Source organism: Lampetra planeri, chromosome 54 (assembly GCF_965212315.1).
Source record: "Lampetra planeri chromosome 54, kcLamPlan1.2.h2, whole genome shotgun sequence".
NCBI classification, from domain to species: domain Eukaryota; kingdom Metazoa; phylum Chordata; class Hyperoartia; order Petromyzontiformes; family Petromyzontidae; genus Lampetra; species Lampetra planeri.
The window spans coordinates 3755626-3769254 of record NC_136160.1 but is presented as its reverse complement, the minus strand read 5'-3'; the positions used below and the strand labels follow the sequence as shown (position 1 = coordinate 3769254).

General features: G+C 47.4%; 1 protein-coding gene and 3 non-coding genes across 4 annotated transcripts; all 4 read left to right on the top strand.

Moving 5' to 3' along the window:
* Positions 1-5486: 5486 nt before the first annotated feature.
* Positions 5487-12375, top strand: RPL13 (ribosomal protein L13). The gene is made up of 6 exons (XM_078617752.1): positions 5487-5632; positions 7068-7193; positions 8670-8811; positions 10052-10225; positions 11233-11289; positions 12154-12375. The coding sequence occupies exons 2-6, from the start codon at positions 7090-7092 to the stop codon at positions 12316-12318; spliced, it is 642 nt and encodes a 213-aa protein (XP_078473878.1). The 5' UTR covers positions 5487-5632; positions 7068-7089; the 3' UTR covers positions 12319-12375.
* On the top strand, positions 6658-6736 carry LOC144735277 (small nucleolar RNA MBII-202). The gene has a single exon (XR_013588601.1). It is a non-coding gene; the product is annotated as a small nucleolar RNA MBII-202 (small nucleolar RNA).
* LOC144735278 (small nucleolar RNA MBII-202) lies at positions 8301-8380 on the top strand. Its single transcript, XR_013588602.1, has one exon. It is a non-coding gene; the product is annotated as a small nucleolar RNA MBII-202 (small nucleolar RNA).
* Positions 11548-11637, top strand: LOC144735279 (small nucleolar RNA MBII-202). The gene has a single exon (XR_013588603.1). It is a non-coding gene; the product is annotated as a small nucleolar RNA MBII-202 (small nucleolar RNA).
* Positions 12376-13629: the final 1254 nt, after the last annotated feature.

Here is a 13629-nt window from a genome sequence, read left to right as displayed (position 1 = left end):
TGCTTCCGGATATATGTTCTCATTCACCAACCCGCGCTGACCTTGATGGTGAAGTATGGTCAAATAACTCCCGTGATCCGCACGGCGTTGCTGCTAGGCTCTCATCCAGCAGTGGATTCACAAGAGAGGGCTGCTACATGGATTGATTCTGCGCAAATGCCAGGGCACGCAGACCGGCAAAGGACGTTCCTTCTTCGAGGCAAAGGCTGTATGATATAATCTGTTAAAAATAGTCTCATATTCACTACTGTCGGTTAAATTTTTTTTAGTTTTGTAAAAAGCCCTGGCGTGGACGTGATGTGGCTTGCTGGCGTGATGAGCCCATAGAAGCCAGGCCCACCACAGGCATTCCCAGAATACAGAAGTTCTGTTCACTGCCACACCTGAGCGTGTTCTAAGGCTTGGCCGGATGGGAGACAGTGGCAGCACTGATTTTGTGGCATTCGTTATGAAAAGCATATCATCAATGGAATAACCCCATGCCATGCTTCCTCTGCAATTGAATTAAAATTTAAGTATTCAATATGAGATCTTTGTCCAACCAGGATGGTTGAACGCCTCCCCATGCCGTGTCTGCTTCACCGTGTTCGTCAGTGCAAGTTGGTTAAGTGGCGGGCGGGGGAGAGCCACCATGCACCCATTACACACAAAGTGCTTGCCACAAATGGACTACGATACCTCGCTGACCTCCTCAAGGAGCATCAATACGCGAACTCTGGTCATCCTCGCAGCAGCAGCGGCTTTTTTTTATTTGTGTTGATTTGTGTTTTAGTTATTTGCGCTTGTGCACCACGACCAACGCCGTGTCACCACATGCACGTGTTTAATCACGTAGCGTGACAATTCTTGTGTGCCTGGGTTGAATTCGCAAACACAGAAACGAGTGTGTTAGTGGTGGTGAACACTGTGCCTCGTGCTCCGATAGCGAACTGAGAGAGCGCCACGGACATCACACGCACGTGGGCTCCGCGGCTGCAGCGAGCCGCGTTCCACGCGGGTGATGTCATGCGATTTTTTTTGTTGCAAAGCCGCACGACCGCAGGGTGAGGTGAAGACATCCACGCAGCCTCCACCTTCTCAGCCAGCGGGCTCAAACCACCGAATGCTTCCCTAGGGGGGCTTCTTCTTAAACCGCCAAACAATCACATCATGCCATGTCATGCATTTTTACTTCGCAGTCCCATGTGTTCTCTTCTTTTTTAATATATATATAACCCACCCCTCTAACAGGGCCCCCAAGGGGACATTTGTGAATCTGCTGTGCGTGGCTCATGATTGTGAGGATTAACGTGATTAACGTGAGTGTATGACAGCATAGTTGGAGCTAGGCGTGTGTGCCAGCTTGCTCGGTAAAAAATGCGGTTGTGGGGGGGAGGAGTAGGCGAGAGAGGAGGGGGGGCGACCGGATATTGAAGACACTTTAATGAGGAGGGCGCCGGGTGGCTCAGAGGTCAGAGCGCTGAGCCTGGCAACGCTGAGATCCTGGGTTCGATTTCAGGATGTCGTCCGCGATTCAATCGGTTTCTCGAGTGCTGAGAGTTCATGGTGAGTTAATAATGATGGTCTCGGTCCGGTCACCAATGACTGCACACACACACACACACCAAAAAAACATATTTACATTAAAATTCCTTTTATACTGTACAGTACTTAATTTGGCAAAATTCCACCTCTTAGATTGAAAATGATCGGTTTGACTGTCATCGGGGTAGGAAAGTGCTGCCCCTATTGTATAGCCTCGGGATCACGTGAAGGGATGTCAGAGATGGCTCTGTGGCATCCACTGCTATGGACTGTTCTCTCATGTGAAGCGTTGTACTTCTCTGCGAGAGATATCCCATTTGATGTTTTTTTAGGGCACGATTGGCCATTATTGCAAACAATAAGCACAAAAATAATACTAATAACAATTGTTCAATCACTGATGCATTCCACCGCAGTCGTCCACTTATATATGTCGAGTAATATGTATCCCCTTATTTGGGTTGCACCTTCCCTGTGGTAAATTGCCATTCGGGTTGTATCTAGGGGCCACCATCAACATTTAATCGCTGCGGTGGCGAGATGTCAACTCCCTCGCCTGGTATGCAGGAGGTCGAGGGTTCGATCCCTACACTGACGGCTGTTGAATATTTGGAGTTTGAGTGTCTCTCTCTCCCTGTGGCCGCGTGACATTTTCTCCGGGTCCTTCTGGGTTTTTCCCTCCACATTTAGAACCAACATGCGTTTAGAACATCTGGCTGCTATAAATGTCCACATGATAAGCCACTTCGTTGAGCTTTCATTTGTGGCCAGGTCACTTCTGAAAAATAGCTATATAGCCCAGTGGACCTTACCTGGTAAAATAAAAAAAAGTTTATAGTATCCCATCAATGCAGGATCCAGAATGTATCCGTTTATAATAATCTACATGTACAACCCTATTGTCAAGTTACTGCTTGACAAAGGCCACCACGACCGAGAAACTGTCGGTCATGGGGGTAACTTAACCATACTGAATTTCGATTTAAAGCTTTCGTGACTGCAGGGATTCATCTTCTTGGTTCTTTCGGTAAAGTCACGTAGAAGGGAAATAATAAAATAATAAATAATAAAACATAATAAAATAATTCTTACGACGTTTCGGCCACAACGCAAGCAGCCGTCCTCAGACGCTGTCTTCCCGACAGACCTGTTCTTCACCTGAGGACGGCTGCTTGCGTTGTGGCCGAAACGTCGTGAGAATTATTTTATAATGTTTTATATTTTATTATTTTATTATTTCCCTTCTACGTGACTTTACCGAAAGAAACAATAAGATTAACCATACTGCACAATTCTCTCTGGTTGTTGCTGGCTTACAAAGGCGGTGAGCATGTGCGGGTGGTGTGCAATGCAGGACAATGGATAATGCTGCACTGCCATCTGCTGCTCACTACGGAGGTTGCGAAACAGGGTAGAGCAGTGCTCTGCATTGCGAGGCCCGCAGACCACTGGTGGGCCTTACGTGCGGCCCCCGACAATACACAACACGTGACAACACCCCCCACCCTCCCATCATAATCGCGCTGCTGTCAAACCCCCCAATTGTTTCAAATGCTTGGCGGCCCGCACACACTCGTGTCTTCGTTGAGCTATCATTCGTGATAGCCAGGTCGCTTCTGAAAAAGATCGGTGTGGCTCAGTGGGCCTTCCATGGTAAAATAAAATGAAGAGTTATCGGCGAAAGTGCCCCCCCCGCCACCCCCGCTCTGAAAATGAGTGAAGAACACTGAGGCATCTTCTTGGTTCTTTCGGTAAATTCACGTAGAATGGAAATAATAAAATAATAAAATATTTCTCACGACGTTTTGGCCACAACGCAAGCATTCTACGTGACTTTACCGAAAGAACCAAGAAGATGAATCCCTGCAGCCACGAAAGCTTTAAATCGAAACACTGAGGCAGAGTCACACAAGTCACTCCCGCCTATACAATGTGACCTAAATGGGTGGATACGCATTGCCCTGTCTGTAAAGACCCGTAAATCCTACACTCTTTTGTGTGGACAATTAAGATTAACTTTCAAATGTATTAGTCTAATAGAAATTCCCCTCTCAGTGATGTAACTATTTCATTGTTTTGAGAGTCGGTGAACTGCAGATACATCCTCTCACCCAGGACCTTTAAATGTAAACTGGGGCAGTGCGATGTAATGTGGTCCATGGTTTTCAGATCATAGCCGCAGTCCCGCACAGGAGATCAAGACAGGCTTTGATCTTCCACTTGTGCATTAGGCGTCCGATTTTTCTGTGGTTTGTGTCGAACCGGACAAGTGCTGCCCATTCTAGCCGTGGAAGACGGAAGCTGGGCAATGTGGTGGTGGGGCTTGCTGATGAGCTCTATGTGTTTTGGAAGCTGGGAAATGGGGTCGTGGGCTTGCTGATGAGCTCTGTTATGGAAGCTGGTCAGGGTGGTTGTGGACTCGATGATGAGTTGTGTTGTGGAAGCTGGGCAGTGTGGTGGTGGGCTCGCTGATGAGCTCTGTGGTGTGGAAGCCGTGCCGTGTGGTGGTGGGGCTTGCTGATGAGCTCTGTGTTGTGGAAGCTGGGCGGTGTGGTTGTGGGCTCACGGATGAGCTCTGTGCTATTGAAGCCGTGCCGTGTGGTGCTGGGGCTTGCTGATGAGTTATGTGTTGTAGAAGCTGGGCGGTGTGGTTGTGGGCTCACGGATGAGCTCTGTGCTGTTGAAGCCGTGCCGTGTGGTGCTGGGGCTTGCTGATGAGTTATGTGTTGTAGAAGCTGGGCAGTGTGGTTTGTGGGCTCGCTGATGAGCTCTGTGTTGTGGAAGCTGGGCGGTGTGGTTGTGGGCTCACTGATGAGCTCTGTGCTGTTGAAGCCGTGCCGCGTGGTGCTGGGGCTTGCTGATGAGTTCTGTGTTGTGAAAGCTGGGCGGTGTGGTTTGTGGGCTCGCTGATGAGCTCTGTGTTGTGGAAGCTGGGCGGTGTGGTTGTGGGCTCACTGATGAGCTCTGTGCTGTTGAAGCCGTGCCGCGTGGTGCTGGGGCTTGCTGATGAGTTATGTGTTGTGAAAGCTGGGCGGTGTGGTTTGTGGGCTCGCTGATGAGCTCTGTGTTGTGGAAGCTGGGCGGTGTGGTTGTGGGCTCACTGATGAGCTCTGTGCTGTTGAAGCCGTGCCGCGTGGTGCTGGGGCTTGCTGATGAGTTCTGTGTTGTGGAAGCTGGACAGGGTGGTGGTGGACTCGCTGATGAGCTCTGTGTTGTGGAAGCTGGGAAATGGGGTCGTGGGCTCGCTGATGAGCTCTGTGTTTTGGAAGCTGGGCAGTGTGCTTGTGGGCTCGCTGATGAGCTCTGTGTTGTGGAAGCTGGGCAGTGTGCTTGTGGGCTTGCTGATGAGCTCTGTGTTGTGGAAGCTGGGCTGTGTGGTCGTCGGCTCGCCGATGAGCTCTGTGTTGTGGAAGCTGGGCTGTGTGGTCATGGGGCTCGCTGATGAGCTTTTATAGTTTAGTGTATAGTGTCGTATATATGATGAACGTTGAGATTCATAAGAGGCACGGGGTTGATCAATAAGGTCTGAATTTCTATAAGGGGTTGACAGGCATGTAGTAGTGTAGTGTATAGTGTAGTGTATAGCAGTGTAGTGTATAGTGTACTGTATAGTGGAGTTTATAGTTTAGTGTATAGTGGCGTGTATAGGACGTTGAGATTCACAAGAGGCACGGGGTTGACCAATAAGGTCTGAATTGGTATGATAAGGGGTTGACAGGCATGTAGTAGTGTAGTGTATAGTGTAGTGTATAGTAGTGTATAATAGTGTAGTGTATAGTGTACTGTATAGTGGAGTTTATAGTGTAGTGCATAGTTTCGTGTATAGGATGAACGTTGAGATTTATAAGAGGCACGGGGTTGATCAATAAGGTCTGAATTTATCTGATAAGGGATTGACAGGTCCTGTATGCGATGGCAAACCCTGCATGGTTCGCAACGCAGTCCCTTTAAAGGCGGGGCCAATTAAGTCTCGCGAGACTTGCTCGTCACGAGAAGCGCCCTCGGCCCAAATCTCGCGATAGCTCGGGCGTGATCCCAAACCGACGCCTTAAACCCCCCACAATTCCGTGCGCGGGTCCCTTTTCCGGCGCGGCCATTCTCGCCAGCGGTGAGTTGCGCTCCGTGGCTCCTTCGCAATCGGCGTCCATCCGCGGTCGCCCGCGCTCCGCACGCCGCGCCACGGCCACGCTCGGAGAGCTCAAGGAGCCGCGACGTTTAGCGGCGCGGTCGGCGCGGATGAAGGGAGATGTTGGGATTCGCGCGAGCTGGATGGAGACGTGTCGCGTCCTCCCTCTCTCTTCCCTCCTCGCTTTGCCTCCATGCGATATCGATTCGTGCGTGCATCGTGAATGTTGGGCTCTCCGAGTTTATTTTCCGTCCTGTCTCCTGTGGGTTCGATTTGCTGAATCGTAAAAGAGACGGACATGTGATATGCGAGGGAAACGTGGGGAAAAAGACGATAATCGAGAGTGAATCGTAAGGCCAGAATCTGCGTGAATTGATTTAAGCGATAACCTTCGTACAGTAACTCGACTCGGGCAGCACTGGTTCAATCCACCGTGTTGCCGCCCACGTGTTGCGGAGACGTACATTAGATGTACCACGCGGGTTTAACAACGACGACAAAACTTTATAAACGTACGCGGGCTTTGGCACGCGGCGGTGCTAGAAGATGCCATCATCCATGCTGGCTGTGATGGTGAAGAATAGGGGACGTGGGAGGGAGTGGGCAGCCAAAATGCGTGCACGGATCTCGAGTGTTCGTAACACCTCGTCTGCAAATCCTAGCCGTGCGTTTGTAACGTTCTGACCTGGACGTCTGTAGTGGGGGGGGGGGGGAAGCTCATGGCTCATCAGGATTCCTTCGGTATAAATAACTTGTGATTGTGGCGTTGACTTTGGTGTGGTGAGAGGCCCTTTGTCCAGCAGTGGATTGACCGTGGCCGCTGCTGATGTTGGGATGGGCGCGCGTGGGGTTGGAGGGGGTTCTTAAAGCTACCGCGGGATTTTTTTTAAATGCCCGCAGGAGCACGAGAGCAATGTTAGGGGGCTTTATCTTCACTGGTTTTGACTAGTGGGTTGACGGGCAACTCCTGGAGAGTAGGCGATGAGGGGTGGTAATCTTCTGCTGGGTGATGACATTCTCCGGAATCTCTGTACATCTGTTGATGATACCATCGAACCCTTTTGTCTGACAGCAGTAAAACCCACCCACTATCTTTGCTCTTCGAGTTTGCCCAAAACATAATTTTTGGTTTAGTCTCCGTCACGCTGGTGTGTACATGGATGTACACACAATCATCTGCACGAGTGGGTGTTACCAAAATGGTGTTAAGCACGTGACCAGCTGTGGTTGTGTTTTGCCTTAACACATTACGTGTATCAGAATAATATTTATGTATACTGGAGGAATCCCATGAGCTATGAAGCTCGTTTTAACCTAAGTCCAGTCTATGTACTGTACGTTGAACTTCTTTCGCGTCGGACGTAGCTAATCGCTTTGGTAGGAACGTTGGATTTACGTGTTTGTGTGGGTTTCGCAGGGCCGACTAACAAAACGCAAGCATGGCGCCCAAGCGGAACAACATGATCCCAAATGCGCATTTCCACAAGGACTGGCAGAAGAGGGTGCGCACGTGGTTCAACCAGCCCGCCCGCAAGGAGCGCAGGTGAGGTATACTGTCACCCGAGTTGCCACGTGGCCTACGTGACTTTACCGAAAGAACCAAAGAGTGGGCCCACCCGAGTGTCGCATGTTTTCGCATGGCGCGCGTCGGGGTCCGAATCTGGAGGAGGAATCCGATTAGCTATGAAGCCCTCTTTAATTCGTCCACGGATGTCCGGTACGGGGCACGGGGAGTCGGCGAGTCACAACAGCAAACAATACAGCAGAAACGATAGGGCTAAATAAAGAAAAAAAACCGATAAGCAAGTCACTAAATATAAATAACATGTCTTATTTATTGTTGGGCAAGGCAGCAGAAAGCAACAACAACACACTCCCAGACCCCACCGAGATAACAGTCCCTCAATAAAATGGCGCATTAAAATTAGACTATCGATACACAGGTAATGATCAAAATTACAAATCAAATTTGCAAATGTGATTGGATCCAGCAAAAATCTTCTGCTTCAGGACATATGGGAATACAGCGTGATCCTACTTGGACTTGCACCACCACGCCACCTACGTTACCAAGTCCCCCGCTGCGCATGTTGGGTCGGTGGCACCGATATTGTAATTGAAAGGGCCAAACTACTTAACAAGTGTTTAGCACGCGTTGGTGATTCGTGTTTGCTAATGTCTTTTACAGTACATTTTTGGTCTCTTTAAGTCCGTGCTGTACTAGTGACGAATTGGCACGTTCTGTTTACGTGACAACCCTTACTAGTTGGCTGTTGGGTGGTGGTGGGTTTTAACGACGCATATATTTACGCGATCTAACCCAAAAGCCTCTACGGATTATGAATCAAACCCATTTATATGATTGGCCTACACAGATTGTATGGCTAAGGGTCTTGAAAAATACGACTTGTCGAAATGGGCTTGTGCATATAAAAGTAAATAGTTTTTTTTAAAGGTTGGCATTGTCCATTTTTGGAGTGAATATTTCCACTTGTACACCAAGCTGGGACAGTTTAGGTGAACCATGTTTTTCTCTTCAGAGCACTCAACCACTGCAACAATTCGTAACCACTGCAACGGCAAAGCGATTTAAAATAAATTACTTGTGAAGTGTAGGACTCAAGGTAAGGGGTGGCAATCTTCTGCTGGGTGATGACATTCTCCGGAATCTCTGTACATCTGTTGATGATACCCTCGAACCCTTTTTGTCTGACAGCAGTAAAACCCACCCACTATCTTGCTCCATGGTGGCATGCACTACTATTATAAGATGTAGTTTTAAAGCAATTTGTTATAATTGTAGTTTTGTTGTTTACATATTTAGTTGCAGCGGGCACCATGTCACCATCCATTATACCTTGATTATACCTTGCGATATAAATACAAGGTAATGAGTGCGCGCCGTGCGTTAAATCAGAAAAAAAGGTGAGTTCCTAAAACCGGCGATGGGTTTTGCAAGCCACGTTCCATCATCAACAACCAAGGTTTGACCAACGCAGTTGTGCGCGTGGTCCCATAGGCGCAAGAATCGTCTTGCGAAGGCCCGGAAGATCGCCCCCAGGCCAGTGGGAGGTGACCTCAGGCCCGTCGTGCGCTGCCCCACGGTGCGTTACCACACCAAGGTGCGCTCCGGGCGCGGATTCTCCCTCGAGGAGCTGAAGGTGAGCACCTGTGCGCGTCTGTCGTTTCACGTCTCCCCCCCCCCCCCCCCCTTCGGTGGTCATCCAACTTTACTTCTCTCTGTTTCTGCCTTTTACATGGGAAAAGGTTGAGAGGGAGTAAATTGTATTGGTGATTTTGGTAAATTTAAATGGGCTTTCATGGCTTTGTTTTGACCACCTGTTGCATAGATGTTGGGGGGAAGCTGCCATGGTGGAATGGTTAGTCCACTGGACTTGGAATCCAGAGGTCACCAGTTAAATCCCCCAGCATGGCAGGGTTGGATGAAGCGGAATTTGCTTCTGAAAATGTGAATGGCACCCATCTGTTGAAGTTTTGTTTTCTGACATCGGTATTGTACACTTCCATAAACATCTGATTTCAACAGTCTGTCAATCGGTTCTTCAAATTTTGTTTGTATGTGTGTTTACTTCTCTATGTACAACACATGCAAAGCTAGCCAGATGTTCTCAATTCAACTTCATCAGCACATGATGGGGATACCAAGGCTATGAAACTTGTGATCTCTTCCAGAAAACACATTTAGTTCCCTTAATGTAAGCCGACAATTTTTTCTTTGTTAAAAATCTCGAGTATATATGGCATATGTAGAAATTGTTGTCTGTGCTTGTACAACAACATTGCGGCCATGTCGCTTAATGCTTTATTGCTCGGCGTTCTTCGCTAATTTTCAAAAGGGAGGCACTTTCATTGATAACTGGTCAACAAAAAAAATCTGGCCTGGACTTTTGCAGCTGTTTTAGACTAATTTCAGGGTGCCGATTCCAAATCTGATCTCAGATTTGCTCTATCACATCTCATTTTATGCTATCGGCATAACCCATTTTCATTGATTTTACCCTAAATTAACTCCGTCACTTATGATTGCAAGTTGTTGCGAGTCAGTGACTGCTTTAGTGTTAAAATATGGTGCTGTATTTTTAGGATCGTGTGTTTATATCATTTTATGTAGATATCCACATTTATTTAATATTTTTCTTCTGCAGTTTTTATTGAAAATGCAATATTTGATATCTCAAAAACCTGATGTGATAGACAAAAACTGATGCCCGATTTGGAATCGGCACCCCAAAATTACCTTAAAAACCGTTGGAATACCTTATGCCAGAAAAAGAGTGACCAGTGTAATACATTGGTGAGGGGCTGCACTCATGGCCACCAGGGGCTGCCTTGCAATGAAGAACACTGCTTTATATGGAACCCTTTGTGTTTTTTCTCCAGGCTGCCGGCATCAACCGCAAGGTGGCTCGCACAATCGGCATCGCTGTGGATCACCGGCGGCGCAACAAGTCAACAGAGTCCCTGCAGGCCAACGTGCAGCGTCTCAAGATCTACCGCTCCAAGCTCATCCTCTTCCCCAAGAGGGCCGCCAAGCCTGCCAAGGGAGACAGCTCGGTGCGTGTTGCTTCGTTATTATTACTATGCTTGGTTCCCCAGGAAAGCCTCGCAGAGTCTCGTGGCTGTTTTCAGGAGAGTCCTGCCATGTTTTCGCAGTTGGGGAGAGGTGTGATGATTGCCATGTATTAATTCTAAATTTGAAGCTTTCGTGACTGCAAGGATTCATATTCTTAGGTTTTTTCGGTAAAGTCATGTAGGTAAAAAAATTAATTTTAAAAAAATCACGACATTTCGGAGGCAACACAAGCTTCCGTCTTCAGGTGGAACCGTCACAGCACGATAGCTGTACTCCGAAACGTCTTGATTTTTATTATATTTTACTTTTATTAATTTAAATTTTTTACCTACGTGACTTTACCAAAAAAAACCTAAGAATATGCCATGTATTAATTTTGCATGTAATTTTTTTCAAATTTGGATCATGCCATTACACAATGGTCTACCCTTGCTGATGGCGTTGGGATATTTAACGTCCTGAGTGAAGCCGGTGGACTTTCACACCTTGCTAGAAGTTTGTTTAATGCTTAAGCTGAAGATTTCCCTTGTCAACTGCATTTAAGGCTGGGTGCAGCATTTTCCCATGCACCAAGAGTTTCTGCACCCTATGTAAATATGCATGTAAATGCAGTTCCACTCTCAAACAAATGTGTTTGAAGGTGGTGAAGGTTTCAAAGTGCATGTCTGCTTAAAGGTTAACTTTGTTGGTTTTAAAATAACGTCTTGCCTTGTTAGCTGATCATGTCATGGAGCAAGTTTATTGACACAAGGATTGTGCATGTACACACCAGTTGCGCCCCCCCTCCCTTTCCACCATGGCAACAATCATGTAAGGTGTATTTCAGCTGTTTTCCAGCAGTGGGAGCCATGCCGCGTTTTCTATAATTGTTCTTGCTACTTTTCACACGCGGTGCAATCGCTGTGTTTTGAAGGATCTTGTGAAATGGATCAAGAAGTGGTCTTGTGAAACGTTGCCTCTCTCACCGATTCTGTTTCTCTCATTCTAGCCCGAGGAGCTCAAGCTGGCCACACAGCTGAAGGGAACGGTGATGCCGATTTCACAGGTACGTGTGCTGCTATTATCGTCATGTTTGTGGTGTCTAAAGCTATACAAACGGAGTCGTATATATACTTGTGCTTTCATGCAGTGTTCATCCGTAACATCTGTTGCACATCATTTTGTCATTCGTGCCTATTTGTAATTTTGTCAGGGGTTCTGCTTTTTTAAAGCACCTCGTTTAGGGTAAACTCGAGTGCATTTCGCTCGATTATTTGACGAAATGAACGGTTTATTTCCACTGCTCTGACATTTATCGGTCGTGTGATGACAGCTTCTCCGGAATCTCTGTACCTCGTTGATGAAAATCCGTCTGAACCCTGATTTGTCTGACGACCGATGATGCAGTGGCATTTTGTAGTCTAGTCACTACGGCTACACATGCTAGCGAGAAGTGGCACTTGCTCACGCTTCGGATGTTAAAGCAGTAACTTTGCATTAAGAGTTCAAAGGACGATGCATCCCAAATGGCAGTGCTTACGTTCTAGCTACACCTCGGTTGTCTTAGTGGCTGTTCGTCATGAGTTTGAAGAAAGACTAATGAGTGGTGCATTAACTTCATAAAAAATTTGCAAAGTGTCAGTTGTGTCCTGTAAAGATGGCCTCTCTAGTTCTTTTAAAACGACTCACGGCAATGTGGATAGGTAGCTACAAGATGAAGCAACCATATGTTATATATAGATTAAATTGCACTTAATTATCCAGTCGTGTGAAATTCCCCGTGTTTTCAGACGGTGGAAAGGTCTTCTGAAGAGACGGCAATGCGTATTGTAACATCCAATGTTTATATGTTTGCTTATAATTAATTAAATACCAACCCATCCCGCACCCCCCCCCCCATCTCCTTTCCACCAAAACTCTCGTCCCACAGCACCAGAGGGTGGAGAAGGCGCGCAAGATCACGGAGGATGAGAAGAACTTCAAGGCGTTCGTCACCCTGCGCGTGGCTCGCAGCCATGCCAGGCTCTTTGGCATCCGCGCCAAGCGCGCCAAGGAGGCGGCGGAGGACGGCGGTATTGAACCCAAGAAGAAGTGAGAGGGTCACTCGATCTGTAATGCGGGATTTTGATCAATAAAAGACCACAGCTCGACACTTGGGATGTTTCGTGATTTTTATTTGTCTACGTTTTTTTGGTGGTGTCTGAAGGTTTATTTAATTTGCAATGAACTAATGCTTGAGACAATGTGGTGATGCCTTCGTTTGCGTGGTAGTTTCGTTAACTTCCTGTTCTCATTTGTGTTGATACCCATTGACTAAAATTGGCTGCATTTAAATCCATAATTCCATATTTTAACTTTAAGATTCAGTTTCCTTTAAATATTTGCCTCAAATGTCTTCTCAGAGCGCCATGGTGGTGGCTCCTGATATGCTCGTAGTTAATTTTACGTCGTATTTTTTTCAGCTCTGCGTGTTTTCACGCATGTTTTGTTTCGCGCATTTGTAACCCCCCCCCCCTCCCCGTGTTGCCTTCACTTTGCGTCTACGTCTCATCTCATTGACAATTTCATTTAACCGAGTGTAGCATTGACGGCCGACTCCACATGCGTACAGGTCGTAGCTTTTAATGATGGTACTTTGGCACGTTGATCAACTGTGGGTTTGTGAATCCAGGGGAACACGGACTGAAAATGCAGTTCAACAAATGATGTTGCAATGCCACCTTCTGACATGGCCCCGAAGCAGTCGATAACACCTGTTGTGCATCGCGGTTGCCAATTCGGGGAATATCCAGGCTGCTACCTGCTTGGCTTGCGAGACCCACTTGGTGTTCTGAGTGAACTGGTCATAAGACCGTCCAAATATGCAGCCAAAACAGATGAGGTTTGAAGATTATTGTAGTGTACGATGTCTCCCACGAGAGGACGCTGTAGGCCACATTTACTACGTGTGACAAGACCGCCCCGTGGTAACGACGTGTGCCTTAACATCACGTGACACCTGGATTCGATTCCTATCTACAAGGAGTTTGTGTGATCTCCCCTGGTTCCGTTTTCTCCCATAATTTCTGACCACGTACAATGCACCTCCGCGATACTGTCATTTCCCGCACCTCCGATTAGCTACGTACGGTGCGAAAGAAGTTCAAAACAAGTAGCGTCGTAATGCGACGCAAGAGTAGGCAAAACTTAAAATGAAACAATTGGGCGACGTTTCGGGCAAAGCCTTATTTCAAAGCACGTGCATAGGCCAGTAGAGAGACGGAGTGGATAGTAAGGGCTGGAGCTGGCACTTGTTTACACCGTGAGGGCCTGATGAGTTACATTTGTTGTGTGGTTAAGCTTGACACCATTGGAGACTTGTAGATCCAGACGGAGCTTCATGTAAGGGCTTGCGCCAGTTTTATTC

What these genes read in the sequence shown, in the direction of transcription:
- RPL13 (XM_078617752.1), top strand. Translation starts at nt 7,090, where the DNA reads ATGGCGCCCAAGCGGAACAACATGATCCCAAATGCGCATTTCCACAAG. An exon ending in CCCGCCCGCAAGGAGCGCAG is followed by an intron (nt 7,194 to 8,669) that starts GTGAGGTATACT and finishes GTGGTCCCATAG; the next exon opens with GCGCAAGAATCGTCTTGCGA. An exon ending in CGGTGATGCCGATTTCACAG is followed by an intron (nt 11,290 to 12,153) that starts GTACGTGTGCTG and finishes CTCGTCCCACAG; the next exon opens with CACCAGAGGGTGGAGAAGGC.